Source organism: Cuculus canorus, chromosome 11 (genome assembly GCF_017976375.1).
Source record: "Cuculus canorus isolate bCucCan1 chromosome 11, bCucCan1.pri, whole genome shotgun sequence".
Classification (NCBI taxonomy): Eukaryota; Metazoa; Chordata; class Aves; order Cuculiformes; family Cuculidae; genus Cuculus; species Cuculus canorus.
In genome coordinates this window covers 5,515,483-5,532,921 of record NC_071411.1, presented here as the reverse complement: position 1 = coordinate 5,532,921, position 17,439 = coordinate 5,515,483, and the positions used below count along the sequence as shown (strand labels likewise).

Here is a 17,439-nt window from a genome sequence, read left to right as displayed (position 1 = left end):
CCCGCGCCCGCCTCGCGCCGGAAGCGCCGCGCCGGAAGTGCCGCCCCTCCTGCCGCGCGCGGTGCATCGCGATTGACTCTCCCGCCGAGCCCGCCCGGCTCGCGATTGGCCGGTGGGGCTGCGTGCGCGTGCTGGGCGGGGCCCGGCGCGAGGCGGGGCGGTACGAGAGCGCTGATGCGCTTGACTCCTCAGTATAAGAAAGACGTGCAACGGTGAGAGTGGGTCCAGAGGAGACCACGGAGATGATCTGAGGGCTGAGGCACCTCCTGTGCGAGGACAGGCTGAGAGAGTTGGCTTCGTTCAGCCTGGAGAAGAGAAGATTCGGAGGAGGAGGCCTTACAGCAACCTTCCAGTACCTGAAGGGGCTACAGGAAAGCTGAGGAGGGACTGTTCACAAAGGCTTGTGGGGATAGGACGAGGGGCAATGGGTATAAACAGGAGAGGGGCAGATTTAGACTGGGCATAAGGAAGAATTTCTTCACTATGAGAGTGGTGAGGCCCTGGCCCAGGTTACCCAGGGAAGCTGTGGCTGCCCCATCCCTGGAGGTGTTTAAGGCCAGGTTGGATGGGGCCTCGGACAGCCTGATCTGGTGGGAGGTGTCCCTGCCCATGACAGAGGGGTTGGAACTGGATCTTTAGGGTCCCTTCCAATCCTAGTTATTTTGTGATTCTATGATCCTGACACTGAAAATGTGGGCAAAAAAAAACTCTTCCCAGTTTGGAGTTCTGGGAAGCAAGCAGCCTTTATCAGGCCCGGAGGGAGCAATCTCCATCAACCGTGTGACACAAATGCTGGTTACAGAATGTGTTCCCCACTTACATGCATATGGATAACTTTTTTCCAGAAATCTTATGTGTGTTCTATTACTTTTGAGGTCTAAGTTTATTGTAAGACTTGACAGCAGTGAAATCCCTTGCTGATTTGGAGCTGGCTGCAGCTCTGCCTGACCTTGCATTAGAGACAGGGAGAGACTGCAAACAGGTGATACAGGAGGAGAGACATATTCAGCACAGATCATACTTGAGACGTTCTCATCTCCAAAGAATCAACAGTGTCTGGAAAAAGAGTCTGAAAGAAAACATGCTATCAGGGGTGTTCTGTCTAATTTAAAAAAAATACAATTAGTTAGATAAATTTTAACTCTACATCAGCTTAAATAAACATACTCAATTTTTTGTAATGGGAACTACTTCTTGTATCACTATGAGTGCTGGAGCACATCTGCTGTGAGGACAGGCTGGGAGAATTGAGAGCCTGGAGAAGAGAAGGAGACCTTAGAGCAGCCTTCTAGTAACTTAAGGTGCTACAGGAAAGCTGGGGAGGAGCTTTTACGAGGGCACGTAGTGACAGGAGAAGGGAAAATGGCTTTAAATTTGAGGTGGGAAGATTTAGATTGGACATTAGGAAGAAATTTTTCATGATGAGGCACAGGCCCAGGCTGCCCAGAGAAGTTGTGGTTGCCCCATCCCTGGAGGTGTTCAAGGCCAGGTTGGATGGGGCTTTGAGCAACCTGATTGAGTAGAAGTTGCCCCTAACCCATGGCAGGGGCAATGGAACTGGATGGGCTTTGAGGTTCCTTCCAACCCAAACAGCCAGGAAGAACGGCCCCCCTGCTGGGGAAAAGCTGGCCAGCTCTTACTTTCTCCTTTCTGCCTTTGCAGTCCTGTGCTCTGTCACAGCCTAGTGTGTGCCCGTGGCATGGCTGTTCCCTTGCTAGTTTTGTGGCCAGGTGACCTTAGTTAAAACCATCTCAGAAAGTAAACAAAGTCAACCAGCAGAACAAATTATTAACTATTATACAGTCTTGCCATGAGACGTATCTTTATGTTGTATCTTATCATATATTATATTTAGTAGCAGATAAAGGGAAAGGCTGGTATTAAATTGCTAACAATTAGAATTGTTTGAGGTGGGAATTATTTTTGTTTCTTTTGGTTTGGGTTTTTTTTTTGTGGGTTTTTTTTTGTTTTTTTTTATTTTTTGAGGGAGTGGTGAGGAGTTTTTAAAGTTACAACGTGGTTCAGGCAGTTTATGTACCAGCTCAGCTGGTAACTCACCTGGCTGAAGCAAGTCACACCAGTCCTCTTTCCCTGTCTTATGAGGATAATAATAGAAGGTTGTCTTACAATGTACTTTAAAAACTAGGTCTGGTATCTGTAATTACTATGTAACAGAAAACTAACACTGGTTTGTGACTTACATATATGTGCATAGCTTTCTAGTTTTGAGATCAGTTAATTTGTGCGTAAGTTTTACAGCAGTCTTCTGTAGGAAATACTCTGTTTTAAAGCTCCGGGATGCATTTCAGGAAGGTAGTAACTTTAAATGGAATTGGTTTTAGTTAGCTTTGTATCTTTACAAGTGTAAGTGGCAGAGGAGAAAAAATCATTTCTTGAGTTGCTAAGAGTAGAAAACAGCTCTTTGAGTATTAAATGCCTCGTAGAAGAAAAGCAAAACACTAACAAACATATATTAATATGTAGAAATGTGCTTAGGTGTCTCAGCCAGCATGTAGCATAAGAATGTGTCTTGTTTCTGTTGATCTTAGCAATTCAGTTTAATGATTCAGTTTGCTTTAATACCAAAAGTGAGGCCTTTCTAATAATTTTGTGGTATGTCAGGATTTCTTCGAATTAATAGTCAGCTCTATAAGTAGATCCCTTATGTTGAAACATTCTTACCTTTTCTGTACATTTTTTACAATGTTACAAAACATCCAAAAGTTTCATGAGATACAAATTTGACAGCAATAGCTGAGATTTGATAGTAATGACTTGAAGATTTGCTCTGAACCCTCTAATCAATGTGGTCTTAGTGTTGCACTTTTTTTCAGCGTTATAGGCTTTTTGTTAGTGTTCTATTTATTTTTTTGTTTGAATTTTTGTATTTGTGGTGGGGTTTTTTGTTCTTTCTGCAAAATATTTACTAAAAAGCCTTTAAAATGCGGGATGCTAATACTTGCCACTGTGTAAACAGAGAGAAGAGCAGCCAGTGGCTCTTCAGAGGATTTCAAATGTGTCCCCTCATGGAGAGAACATTTTGCCTCTGCTGGAGGGTGAAAGTAGCTGTCTGGATAAGGTAGGCTTTATTTGCATGTTACACACTGTTTAGCACACTGTTTCTCAGACTTTCAGTAGTGCCACCCTTGGATTTACCTTGAATTTATCTGTGCTCACTTAATCTCTCTGGGTCAAAATAGCTTTTACTTCAGCCACAAAAGAGCTAACTGCTTTTAGTCGTGTTTTGCTAAAACTGGTGTTAACGGTTTTGAGGTTTTCTTGCCTAAAGAAAACCTTTTGAGTTTTGAAGTTGGCTTTGAATATAACCTTTGTTATTCATGTTCCAAACATATTTGAAAGGGAGCCATATGCAGCAGAATATCTGAGGCAGTGAAATGCTGTGCAGTTGGGTAAAGAATCTGTGGTAAAGGTGAGATGAAAGGCAATATTTTTGAGTGTGATAACTAATCAAGACAGATTATATATACCATTTATACCTTTATAAAAGGTGAAAATATTGCAAAGGCTATTATGAAAGGTGACCTGGCAGTGCAGTAACAATGAGTGATGGTGGCAAAAGGTAGCAAGAGTAAAAGCCACCAAGAACTCTTGGTGTGGTCTCTTCAGCTGGTATAAACAGAGTCCTTAGAGGCTTCACAGCTCTAAAGAACAAGAGCTTCATCTACTAAACAAATGAACTCTACTGTCCCCAGGCAAAACACAGTGGTTCGAAATCTGAAAGGGAGATTAGTTTGCTGCCTCATCAATTATGGATGCTCTAAGAGGATTGGATTTACATATCCAAGGAGCACTGATTTCTCCTATTATTGATTACTTAGGATTTTCAACTTCATGTTTGTTGTGTTGCTCTGATTGCCCCTACAAGGGTATTTAGCTAAAACTCTGCAGGTAATTTCATATGGATTGCAAGGGTATTATTGATTACTTCTAATGGGCAAAAAATAATAAAATAAAGTTTTTGAGTGAAGGCTCAAGGTCTATTTACACTTTCAGTGACAATTCCTAGAAATTTAATTTGGTTCTTTAGTATCGGGTATTATTGAAACTGAAGCTTTAAATTTTCTGTCCTATGGAAAATATATTTTTATCCTTATTTCTTACAGAAAGGTTTGGTGACCCTTTATTTTGATACAAATAGCTTTCTTCTGCAAAAAAGCAAGCTTCTGTTCAAAGAAATCTAGCAACATATGAACACTAGATCTTCAGCCAGACTTTCCAGTAGATTTATATTTATATATATATATATATATGTATATATATATGTATGTTGTTTTAGAATCATAGAATGGTTTGGTTTGGAAGGGCTCTTTAAAGATCATCTCTTTTCAATGCCACCTGGGGACATCTTTTACTGGATGAGGTTGCTCAGAGCCCGACCAACCTGACCTTGAACACACTGAAGGGTATAATGGAATTCTGCATTGGAATGCATAATTGGAATGCAATGGAATAATGCAGACTTCTTATCTTTAGAATATGTCTTATCTTTAGAATATGTCTTAGTTATATGGTGTTTCAATTTCACTTACTTTCTCAGAAACTGGAGAGTACAGTGTGAGCATCTACCTTGTGAATCTTAGTACTTTTGGTCCTATATGCAGCTGTAGCCATGAACTCTGATTAAAAATGAATGTTGATATGTTTCAGTGACCTCATTGCAGTCTCCAGGTCTGACTCAATTCAACATTATGTAAATTGATGTAATATGATTCTTTTAATAATTACACAACTTGGATAACATTGCTGAACAAACTTAACAGCTGGGCAAGCCTTAACACCAGATGGCAGCGCATGGTGAGCGGCTGATGTGTGCTTTGCCAGTTCACTGGGTTTTGCCTGTTTTATGAAAATTCTTTTTGAGAGATACCAAGATCACTTTTCCCTGAAAAAGCATTAAAAAGCCCTGAAAAAAGTGAGTATTTCCAACTGGGAGTTAAAAGCAGACTACCCAGAAAAAGTTTATTTTCATTTTCCCCGATCTCAGAGAGACCAAACCAAGTTATAATTAGTTGGTTTGCTTAATGGTTAGCTTTGGGAAGATCCATGCCTCTAATAAATGTTTCTCTTACCAACACCTATGCCTGTCTTTATTGATAGTTTCCTGAAGAGAACACCAATGGAGGTATTGACTTGATGTGGTAATCTGAGTTTCAGCTGTGTGGCTCAGGTTAATTTCACCCAAATTCATCCAGGAGAAATAAATATTTTCTGGCATGTATTTTATATCAGCGCATGTGTTGGTATTCTTAAGTTCTTTAAAAAAAATAGTGGGCTGTATTTGAGAACTGGCTATTTAAATTATAATCATGAAGAGGGTTTTTTTTTTCATTAATAAAGTCCACGTTAGTTTCTGGATTCAAGAGGCTGTCGCTATCAGTGATCGTGCTTTTCTCCTCTTTGGAACAGAGAAATCGGTAAGCAGCTTCAAGTTCAATACAGAAAATGTGTTGTTTTCTTTTTGACTTCCTGTGTTCTGTGGGAGTTTTTTAACTTTTTTTTTTTTAAACTGGTGTTCCATGCAGAGGCTGCAGAGGCAGAAAACTGTTATAACAGAAGCTTTTGTTGTCTCTTTAGTAACCTCTGGACCCAGTGTGCAGTCTGAATACTCGAAATAACTGCCTGCCATCAAGAAAGAGTCCTTTTGCTTTGCTGAGGTCAGAGGTTGCCTTGTAGGGAGCAGCTGTACTGAGACATCAAGGGCTGCAAGGCCCTTGCTTATCACTGCTTCCTGCTGGCCAAATATTCCAGTGAGCAGTGGTTTCATACATAGGTCCTTATGGCTTTTTTAAATGTCTACACTTTGTGGTTAGTGAGACTGTTAAATGATGGTTGGAGCTTAGCGTGCAGGTGGTCATTGCAGTTATAATCAAGATCTATTGATACGCGCTGAAAAGGTGTCCTTGGTAAGATCACTTCTTGAATTATCACTCATTTTGATAACTTCATTTGGCAACAATCTGACTGCACAACACAAAGTCAGTCCCTGTTCTTCAGCTGAACATGTTTCTGATCTAAAGGCAAATATGGATTGCATTTATCTGAAGAATCTCCCTCAGCCAGGTACTGTCAACTCTAGACTGTGCCATTAACCATTTTCCTGCTTCTGTCTATTCCTAAAGATTAGTATTAGGCTGTTTACAAATGTACAGAAAATCAAAGTGGAGGTACTGTTTTTTTCCTTAACGTAGGTTGTTTACCATGTGAATGTGACTGATTACAGAGGAGAAAGTACTCTGAGAAAATGGTAGAACCAGAAAAAATAGAGGGCCAGCTTTATCCTCTGAAAGCTCACAGTCCTATGTGCTCCTCCATCACGTGCTCCAAATTAAGATTTATTGAAGAGGGGTAACGTTTGCACCCTGAAATTAAAATACTCTTTTCATTTTTGCATGTTCTAAAGTAAAACTTTGTTCAAAATAAGGAAAGGAGGAATGTCTATAGAGAGGTTATCCTGAACCAAAAGCTGGTTTTGAACACGATATGTAAATCACAGTGTGGCTGACAGATGACCTTAAATATAAAAAACTTCTAGTCGGTACTTTCTATGTAACAAATGAAATGAGAATTTGGTTTTCTAACTTTGAACTTCATTACAAAGCCTTTACCTCCTTTCTCCCTATTAGTCATGATTTTTTATTATCTTAAGTGTTGTCTCTGTAGAATTTAAATACATTTCTATTGATTATAAACCTACAAGAAGGAAGGAATATCTAGCCTTTAAAAGGATGTTTTCAAACCAGTAAAATTTAAACCAGTAAATGTCCTGCTTCTGTTACTTTTAGTTTTGAGTTTCTGTTGTAGAGAATGATTGGGAAGTTTATTCCACATGTGGTATATTTCAAAAAAGCTGCAACAAAATTATTTTAATAAGAAAAATGAATGCATGAATTATTTAAAATAGTTGGTGCAACTGTTCCTGTTAACTAATCTGGGCACTTGGAAGGCAATTACACTGAGCTTTGACAACATTGCCAACCCACTGCACAGTGCCTTATGCCAAAAGCTATTGTTGTTTTATTGACCACGTTCACCATTACATATGCATATGAAAAAACAGAGGCATTTTCATCGGGATTACCCTAATAGCATTAAGAGATTATTTTTTAAATTTCCTTGGAAGGAAATTCACTTAAATGAGATTACTTATTACTTGACTGGTTTCCTATCATGCTGCTATGTTTAGGTAAGTGGAGTCCATTAGACTATAAAGTTTTAAAAACCTGATTTTATACATTAATGATTTCAAACAAAAGAGAAGTACTATATTTGTGCGCAGCTTCTTTTGAGAAAGTTAAGTCGATGTTCTGGTTAGGAGAGATAACACTTTTTGTCCCTCTTGGTGGCCCCCCTAGTGTCACCATTAGTTGCTAATTACTTGCAAACAAATAAACAATTAACTCCTCGTGCCTCTTGGTGGGAGAGTTTTCATTGACATGCTAAAACTTTCTAATAAAAGATTTTAATTAATGACGTTGCAAATCCAACCCCCTTGTCAACATAGCTATAAGGAGGGCTTGTGGAGGCATGCAAGTACAGTACACATGCTATGCCGGCTGAGGGAGAAAGCATGGCAAGTACATCCCTATGTCCTGCTAATACATCAGTGCCTCAGAATCTACAGAAAGTGTCTGGTTTTGTAGAAAATAAAACCACACAGTGTTCATTTTCCATTGAAAGTATTTTGGGATTGGAGCAGAAAAAAGATGGCATTCCAGCTGTGAAGCCTCACAGACCATGGATAGATGCATGCACAAACTTGGGTAAGTCAGCAGTCTGTTTTATATCCTCTCAGGCATTTACTCCTTTAAAACTGTGTATATTTTCCTGTTTCTACTGCAAACCAGTACACTTGAAGCTCTCATTTGTTTGCTTTGTCTAGTTTTAGGTGATGACAGTAATCCTCATCTGCAAATCCCTGTTGTTTGCTGTGAAAATCCATTATTTCGTGCTAACACTAATCCAGTGCAAGAGGAAAAGGTTTTGAAATGTGAAAAATATTTGTCAGTCACGGAAAGGCTATCTTTCAAACGAGAATTGAGCTGGTACAGGGGTAGAAGACCAAGAACTGCATTCACTAGAAACCAGGTAGGGGTTTACTTAGTATCTAATAAATTAACAACAATGTAGCTTAGTAAAATGTTGGTAGAAGCCCACAACTGCAGAGTAATTCAGTAGGATGTACCTTTACAGAGAGAGATGTTAATCTGTAGCTGGTGTAAACTAACAGTAATGTTGTTTATTTCAGCAGACTTCTGTTTATGGATGGCATGAGAATTATGCAAACACTGGTGGAAGTCTCTTGTTGACTAAATAAAACTGGGTTTTGTATTTATTGTCTTTATTACTCCTGTGAAGGTAGTCATAACTGTTCAACAAGTGTGTTTTTATCTCCTCAGATTGAAGTCTTGGAAAATGTTTTTAAAATGAACTCCTACCCTGGCATTGATGTTAGAGAAGAGCTAGCTCACAAATTAGATTTAGATGAAGACAGGATCCAGGTAATTAAAAATTTATTTGAACAGTAATTCCATTTATACGTACTCTCAGGTTATATAAATGATCAGTAGCGATGATTTTAATAATCTGAATTTAAGACAGTGTATGTTTATACGTGTGGTATGCTTTCAGTGATTTGTGAAATGGAAACCATTGAATTCTTTCTGAAATCTTAAGCCTTATTCCACAGCATTGATGAAATATTCATCACTGTATTGCTTTCATAATATCTGCTCTGTTAATCTCTAGTTATCTGCAGAACTTGATAATCGCCTTTGATGTTTAAAAATCATGTTTTTATTGAGCCTGTCACCATATTTGAAGAATGAATTTGAAACAAATATTGAAATAATTTACATCTCTAAGTATCTTGTGAGACTGTCAGTAGAGCTTACATGTGTCAAACCAGTGTTTGAGCCCATGTCTTCATCTGGCCAAAAGCAAAATCTCTTCAGAGATTTTAATTATTGATTTCCAGGTGATAAGCATAGTCTGAACATTAGAATTTGGTCCTCACCTTGATCTTTATTAAGGTTTTGATGCAAGTCTTCTATTGGGGTTGATGGGAAGCTTGATGCTGAGATTAATTAAGCAGCTGAAGAAATAACACCTTAAGAGTCATGTGTGAATTCCAGGTGCTCAGGATCTTCCAGGGTCTGATTCAGACTTACTGAAGTTAATAATAGTTTTTATATTAATTACAGTTAAGCTGGTCCTCACTTTCCAGTTAAGCTGGGGATATTATTTTCTCGTCTGTGGTGGTAAAATTTCTGTAGTACCTACATGCCATCATCTGCAGATTTGAAATTTGTATTGAATTTCCAAACCACTGTCATTACACAAAGTTCTGTAAAGTTGTGTGAATATTTATGTTTCAAAGCTTATGCTGCTTACAGTGCTGTATTTCTGAAAAAGCATGCCTTTTCTTCCAATTTCAGATCTGGTTCCAGAACCGTCGTGCAAAGCTCAAAAGATCACACAGAGAATCTCAGTTTCTAATGGTGAAAAACAATTTTACCTCCAGCCTCCTAGAGTAGAAAGAAGGATGGTTTCCTGTTACAGTACTAAAATAGAACATGAAGAATTATTGGAATTTTCATAACTTGTATGAAGCAATGATGATATATTAATTATGACTTTATCCTCAGATTTCAAATATTATAATTTTCTTTAAAATAAACTGTAAATACTCAAAGTATTATTATAATCTACTTTTTGTGGAAAAAGTGACCTTTTCCTATCTATTTTAGTAAGTATTTTCAGAAAAGTTTAGATATTTTTGCAGTTTAAAAAAGAATCCACACCCTAGATTGCACAGGACTTTCAGCTTGTATGAATGACTGCAGCTTAACTGCAGACGACTTAATAAAGCTTCATGGTTTTAAAAAGTCTGTTTAAAGTCTGAAACACACGATATCTGGTATAGATTTTGCTACCTGAAACAAATTGTGCATTACATTGGAGTTTAAATAGCTTATTTCTAAATAAATAGTATGAGTAAGACACTACATAAAGATCGATAGTTTTTGTAACATAATTTTTAGAAAAAGGTATCTGAAATGGAAGGGCTAGTATTCAACTGACTGTTCGGTCTGAACAATTATTGGTTAAAAGAAGCTGAAAATTATAGTATTTTTATGTCATATTTTAATTAATTTAGGATATTTGCCTATTTAATACTTCAACTTGGCTATCTCCTCTCTTGTCAGTATTAGTGTTCCAGTAATGGAAATTATCCTGTTATCTTTTAATGACAGAATGCGGCATTTCACAGAATCAAATCTGTGAAAAATCAAAGCTGGGACCAGACCAGATATCCAGATCATTGCTGTTAATTTTAGGGTGTTGAATTCATTTTTATGAAACAGTATGTGAAAGGTAATTATCCTCATATTTGATGTTCAGCCTGAAGTTAGTATGTGTAAAGACACCCTTATAAAAATAAACACACAAACCAACAACTCTTCATGTCAATGATCTAGGAAAACATTGTAAGTATGGGTTTACACTGTACCTTCTTCAGCAGATCTTTAAGCACGTGGTTGAAGTGCTGGTGTCCTTCAGTGAGACACGAGCCTGTTTCTTACTAGAAATACATTCTATGTGGGCCCAGCTGTATATACAAAATAAATGTTTTGTGTTAGGCTGGTGGTTCAGCAGAAGCACTGACTTTAAATTGTTTGTATCTCTAAATCTGAAAGAACCCATAAATCCCAATGAATTTAAACAGAAAGCTTTGTTAATTGGGTTTTCCCACTTGGCTGACTTGAAAAGTAACTTTTATTTTGAACAAAAACTGTATTTACAGTAGTCAAAAAACTGAACGGAATAATTTAATGTGATTTTAAAAAAGTAAAACAAAACATAGGGAAGACCTCAGAAAACCTGGGAGAAGAAATTTTGCAAATGCTGATGACATTCAAATTGGTTTTGTCTAATTCAAAGTATAGATCTCAGGCTAACTATCCTGCATTGAAGGGTTGTGTAGCCACTGAGCTATGGTGTTGGTGACCAGATTTCTTGTGGAAACAGTTTTGCTTTATACAAACTACTTCAATATTCACTGGAGGAAGAATTTGAGACAGTCTTCAATCTACATACCTTAGCCAGCAGGCTTATTCACAGTCTCACACTCAGATACCATGAAGTCAGTTAAGACACGAAGGACATAGAATTCAGCGTGTCATTGCTAGTATAGGCTAAATGTAAACAGCAAAAAAATAGATTCTTGTAGTATTTTACTAGTGCAAATACAGTTAGATTGTTATTCACTTGTTCTTTCTTATCTAATAATAATAAGAAAATAACAACAGATTGGATATTTTCTGGCATGTTACTTTCAAGGTAGTATAGTCTCTACAAGAGGTAGCTGTTAAAAGTTTAAAGACCTATCTCTACTGCTTCCAGATGGTTTTTGATTCCTATATCTCTTCTGCTTTTCCTCCAGTTTGTGTTCTTTGTTAGGACATCTCTATATGTTTCAGTTGTTACAATGGATTACTTGCTTTGCCGAATGTTTGCAAGGTGTTGCAAAATGCAGTCTAGGATTTACAAGATAACAGAGTACCTGTTTTTTCATTGGCAAACCGAGTATTGATCTTCCTTTCTTGGTGCTCGTAACCATGACAACTGTTGTCCTATAAAATGAAAGGTAAGTCTGAGAAAAGGGGTGATAGAACAAACCTGATTTTATGTAGTCTCATTAGGAAGAGCTAAGGGAAGGATGATCCAACTTCAGTCCTTAGTTGGTATTTTAGATGATAGGTTGAGATATAAGAGTTTAATTAAAAACCATTTCTATGTTTTCTGAAAAATATTGCTGAAAAGCTGCATTGCTTTAGAACCAGACTACAGGTATTTGCCATTTTGTGTCTTTAACTTCATGGGCTCCTTCCCTTTATTGCCTTCCTAAAATCTTGAATGGTTTGACTTTGCCCCTGGAAATCCTATTTTAGTGAGAAAATAACAAAAGCTTATCTGGTGTTGAAATGTTAATTATTCATGCTTTGCTGGATTCAGGAAATAACATTACTAACTGAACTTCTGTTGTATCCTGCATTCAAAAATAAGGCAATTTAAATGGAGCCAAATCCATTAGGAATGGTTTTTAAAGAAATTAGAATTCAGATACCTAAGACAATATTGGGAATGCATGAGTTCTGTTTTGTTTTTCTTCTCGCCTCAAAACATATTTTGCCCATAGCTTAACCTTCTTCCAGGTAATTTGAAACTATTGTCTACTTTACCGCTGGAAACAAGGTTTCCAGCAGCAACAGATTAGAGTAATCTGTACAGATTGATGCCTAAGAACCTTACTCTATTATCTGGCAAATACCTAAACAGACCTAATGTCTCTTATAATGGAACTTGTCTCAAGTGACGGAAGTCTGACAAAGCAATTTAAGAGAAGGAGTAGAATAGTAGCAGAATAATAATAGCACCAGCCCTGGTATCCAGCTGTCAATTAGCAAATGTTACCAGAAGGATGATTGGTGTAAGGTACTAAGTGTCACGCATAGTGCAAAGTTTAATAGCGTAAATGTATTATTTGCTTCATCTTGGTTTAGCTTGTTCTTCCCAAGGTAAATGCACCAACAAGTTAAAGCAGAACCTCTAACTTTACATTTATACCTACTTTATCAGCATGAGTTTAAATTGTGGCCATCACTTTCTCAAATTCACTGAGGGTTTTTTCTATCTTAAGAGATACTCTCCTGGATTTCACAGCATTTTCTAATCTTGTACTTGCTGATAATATGCAGCTCTCTGGGCTACTTTGGTAATAAATGCCACACACTCTGTTATCTGAATAGACACAGCCAGTCCAAATAACAGTAGTGGGTGAGACAATGTCAGAAGAGGCTACTGTGCATGCAGAAAGCTGCTCCTGCACTAGTTGTGCGTACTTTGCCTTTCATTGTTTCTGTTTGTCTATCTGCCCTTCAGAATTGTGATCAGAAAAGCCTCAGTCTTCTTGGTTCCTATTCTGACTGATGCTGTGGAGTCACAACCTCCTTTACTTCCAGCTGCATTGTCTTACTCCAGTGATCGTTTGACCTTGTGATAAGCTGATAAATTTACTAAGATGATGAAAAACTGTTCTAGAAAAAATCCTGGCTAGTCATAAGAGTTCTTACTCTTAGTATTGGCAAGCTGTTATGTCAATATCCATCAACAGCTACTATTTAAGCCACAAAAAAGCATTGAAATAATAGATTTTTTCCAAGTGTGTTTTGACCCATGTTACATGTTGTTGGTGTAGAGTCTAAAGCCTTTAGTAAAAAGAATATCCGTTGAACCAAACAGTGCAACTTAATTCTTTTGATACCAGTTTTCAAGCATGGTCATCTGGCTTGGAATGTTATTAAGTATCTGTATGTGTAAATATGATACCACACTTGAATTGGGACGGAAATACATAGTCCTTCTTTTTGGATTTACAGTGTTTTGCTTTTCCTAGCTCCTAAACCAGGTTTTCCTCTGCGACTGTGATGGCTGAAGAACTCAACAATACAGTCTATCAGTCTTTTCCTTAATCTTGTGCAATTTGGAGGAAAGAAAAGAGAAGTTAGCTGGTGGTATAAGATAATCCCCTTAGTTAACAATGTCTGCGTTATGAGTCTTTATATTAATCACTATAAAATTCTGGGAATTTGCCATTTTAAAATTGCATATGTAAGCATATGTTTCCAACCAATTATCTCATTGTGACCTTTTAAAAAAAAGCATCTGTAACCTTACACCGAGTTAATTATTGTACCTTATTTTTCTGTAATCCTTTCTTGCTCTTTTAACAGTGAATTTTTATTTTATCAGTCCATGTCATTTTACTGCGTCTACGGGGATAGGTAGCTGTCCACAATTTCTAGATTCCACAGCAGACTTTTGCCTATGTATAACGAAATTATGTTTTATATATTAAATGAAAATGAATATATATCTTTTATTGATAGATTTCACACTTTTAATATTTAGAATTGTATTGCATCAGTCATAGTAATACTCCAAAATATCCTGGGGTTCAGTTTCTATGAATCATGCCATATTAAGGAAATTAAGAAGATAGCACATCAATTATTCTGCATTAAATATTTTTGGCTCTATACTAGCTATGTCTTAAACACTTTGCTTTTTGTATTAAATCAAGCTTTAAATTCATAAACCTTGAAACGATGACAGTCTGTATTTGAAATGCTTAGGAAAATGCTGAGCTGCTTTTGCCCTCTTGTGGCTAGATTTTATAATTACAGTCCTACATGTAATTTAATTAGTTTTGAGTAAAATGTGCAGTCATGAGTTACGCTGTGGGAAAGCCAGCAGGAGACTGCCTGTTTTAACTGTTGTGCAGATTTCACGACAAATTTATATTGTACGTGCATGCAAATGATTGATGTTGGGCCTGATTTTCAGAAGTTCAGAGGGGTCAATAGCGAACTGGACCTAGTAAAAACCGGCCAGTGCTTAATATTTTTGACAGTATGAACATTAATAATTAACTATTATCTTAAGGATTCAGTTTTGGACAGCCAACCTTTTAAAATCTTGCTTCTAAATTAATTTAGGCTGCTTTCACAAGTACGTGTTTATAAGACTGCCCAACATAGTCAGTCTAGGGTAGCAGAATCTTGTTACATTTCAGAAAGCATTTGACAAAGTGGTCAGTAGTTCAAAAAGGCCACCCCTTTTAGTGCAAAGCTTAGAATGACTTCTGGTACACTATCTACTAATATAATTCTTCCGTAATAATCGATACAATGTTGGCAATGCAAAGTTTGCCATGTGGAAATGCTCAAGACCATCAGACTTTTAATTTATCGTTTTGTAATGTGAGTAAGATAAGAAACAACTTTGTTCTGTTTCAATACTGTGAATTTCTTAAAAGTTTGTCTTGCATTTAAGGATGTTCAGTTAGGGTAAATATTAAAAAGTTTGTAGTATACACTTTACTTTCTTTCTTGATTCACATGTTTTTATGTTGCCGTATAGATGTTTGAATACAAGGCATACAGTGAAATGCAGTCATCTCACTTCAGAGTTGGAACAGCATCTTATTCTGTGCTACAGGAAGTGGATAACTGACAGTATAACTGCAAATTACTCTAATGCGCTTTGACAGAGAAAGGAAGTCATAGGGAAGCAGTCTAATGAGGCATCAGCATTGCCTTTAGAATGGAATTGGCTATGGCTAGATAGCTTTGTGACACGTAAGTTATGTGGAAAACCTCCTTTTCTTACAGACATTCTTGTTTAAATGGGAAAACTGATCTGGTCTTTCCCTTCTTTCTTCTGTAAGCATATGGTCCTGGGCAATAAGTTTTATCACAAATGAGTTTACTAGGAGTGTTTTTTCAATGATTGTTACTATCATCATCTAATTAGAAACAACTAATAATTATCTATTGTAACTTACAGTATTAAGGTGCATTAACTTCCTAGGTAAGCACAAACAAATCTTGTTCATTGTGTTTATTCAGTCTATTATTATCTGCATTTTTATCTTATTCTTTCCAAAAATAAGCAGTAACTCAGTTCTGATAACCAACTGCTTCAAATTTTTGTTTTAAAAAAATGTGCCACAGTGTAAACAAAAAGAACCTTGGGTGTGTTTGTTTGAGAGCGGAGCTGTCAGCAACAATTGACCTTCCTAACGGGGCCCTTCTTCTTTTCTTTCAGTCCAGCCTTGTAGAATTGCTGTGGATTTGTTTGTAAATCTATAAAATGTTACAAAATTCTTCTCTGAAATACTCAGAGTACTTGTGTATCTCTCATATAAACAAAGATTGCAATTTCCATATGCTTCCAGCCTTCCTATTTTCTGTTGTTTCTCCCTCAGTGGGAGTAGAATGAGGTGCTATTGACAGAGTCCCTTCCAATCTTATTCCATAACAGTTACCCAATAGTAAGATTTTTTTTTTTTAATTCTTCCGGCCATGTTCCTACTTTTCTGCACTGATATCCGTTACTGGGGTCTCTATGCATTTTAATTACAAAAATCTTCAAACCATTTTCTTTAGTCTTAATTACCCTTAGCTTTTGGACTCAAATAACAAATGATGTCATCCTGAAGTGCCTGAGCAAATAGCTCTCCCTCAGTTAAACAGGGAAAGGTTTAAAGCAAGTTATGCTCAGTGAGGGGTCCCCTAGTGTGCTAGGATTAATTCTGCAGACATTGCCACAGGATGCTGTTGAATTTCAGAATAAACTGTTAAATCAGGTTAGGGTTGTCCTCCCACGCTGTATTTCCCTGCAGAAGGAAAATGACAAGATGTCTGGATGGAAAGTATCGCACTGCAGTAAGAAAGAGTTGAGATTAGAAGAAAAACTGAGAAGCTTTTGTGAAAACGTTGCTTTATTCACGTCTAGCATTTATTCAAACTGCACTGTAGTGATTTTGATTTGAATTTTTAATAATTGATTCAGATGAAATGCCTATTTGCTGAAAAATATTACTTTAAATTGGAACATTAAAAATTATTCAATTATTGCTAAACAATAAAGCATATATAACTTGGGGGATGCAGTTGTTGTTTTGGAATATTTCTAGTTCAACAGAATTTTTATTGAAAAATGACTCTTCTGTGCAAGTTTTAATTTTCTTTGCATCACGAATCTACTTTTCTCTAAAAGTGCAGTTTCATATTACTCCTAATCCAGTGTAACAGAAGACTGCTGCTGAAAGATGTAGTCCTGCCCTGCTCCTTCTTTTCTCAGAAACAACATGTGGCCACAAAGTGAGTCAATTCAACATGCTTTTGGAGCAGGGAGGAGCATGTCTGGTGGCACATCAGTAAGCTGAATCATCTGAGAGAAGCGAGCTGTCTGTTCCTTTATTGTACTCATATGGATAAACAGATGCAAAACCAGACAAATAGAGAGAGTGCCCATTTGCTTGCAAACGTTCTCTGCCAGCAGAACAAGTTGGCCTCCGTACGATACAGAAAACTGTGAAGTCCAGGGAGTAGTAATATTATATGAAGATTTGCATCTATGGATTACTGATAAATTGTTATTTTGATGGCGATCGGAGGTAATTTTCATATAATGACTGTTTGATTTATTTCAGGCAGTTCCTTTTAATCGTAAGTTATTGCTACATCTGATGCTAAATTTAGCCTTTAGGAATATAGGTCCGAAACTTCCTTAGTCATTTAAGTGCAATTTCCTGTAGAAGACATTAAGTCATCCTGAAAGGTCACAAGACCATTCACTCTCTACTCTATGAACTTTACAAGCCTCAAAACATCCCCACTGAAGACAGTCTTGAGAAAATAGCTCAGACAAGGCAGTGTAGCTTAAGAAGAGAGCAGGAGAGAAATATTACTGGTGGTAAACAATGAGAGATTCTGTAGTCTAACTTATTCAGCGTTAAGAACTGAGTGCTCAATTGTGCGACCTGTTGCAAAGCATCTGGATTTAGAAGTG

General features: G+C 37.1%; 1 protein-coding gene across 3 annotated transcripts; it reads left to right on the top strand.

Annotated features, from left to right (window-relative positions):
• Window positions 1-123: 123 nt before the first annotated feature.
• HESX1 (HESX homeobox 1) lies at window positions 124-16,515 on the top strand. Of its 3 annotated transcripts, none has more exons than XM_054076890.1 (6): window positions 124-212; window positions 2,978-3,079; window positions 7,699-7,781; window positions 7,901-8,106; window positions 8,418-8,519; window positions 9,456-16,515. In XM_054076890.1, the coding sequence occupies exons 1-6, from the start codon at window positions 175-177 to the stop codon at window positions 9,552-9,554; spliced, it is 630 nt and encodes a 209-aa protein (XP_053932865.1). In that variant the 5' UTR covers window positions 124-174; the 3' UTR covers window positions 9,555-16,515. The 3 variants fall into 3 exon arrangements, with proteins under 3 accessions (XP_053932865.1, XP_053932866.1, XP_009569452.2); XM_054076891.1 differs by lacking the exon at window positions 124-212 and adding an exon at window positions 219-1,301; XM_009571157.2 differs by lacking the exons at window positions 124-212; window positions 2,978-3,079 and having other exon boundaries at window positions 5,452-7,781.
• Window positions 16,516-17,439: the final 924 nt, after the last annotated feature.

What these genes read in the sequence shown, in the direction of transcription:
- HESX1 (XM_054076890.1), top strand. Translation starts at nt 175, where the DNA reads ATGCGCTTGACTCCTCAGTATAAGAAAGACGTGCAACG. An exon ending in AAAGTAGCTGTCTGGATAAG is followed by an intron (nt 3,080 to 7,698) that starts GTAGGCTTTATT and finishes TTCCATTGAAAG; the next exon opens with TATTTTGGGATTGGAGCAGA. An exon ending in AGATGCATGCACAAACTTGG is followed by an intron (nt 7,782 to 7,900) that starts GTAAGTCAGCAG and finishes TGCTTTGTCTAG; the next exon opens with TTTTAGGTGATGACAGTAAT.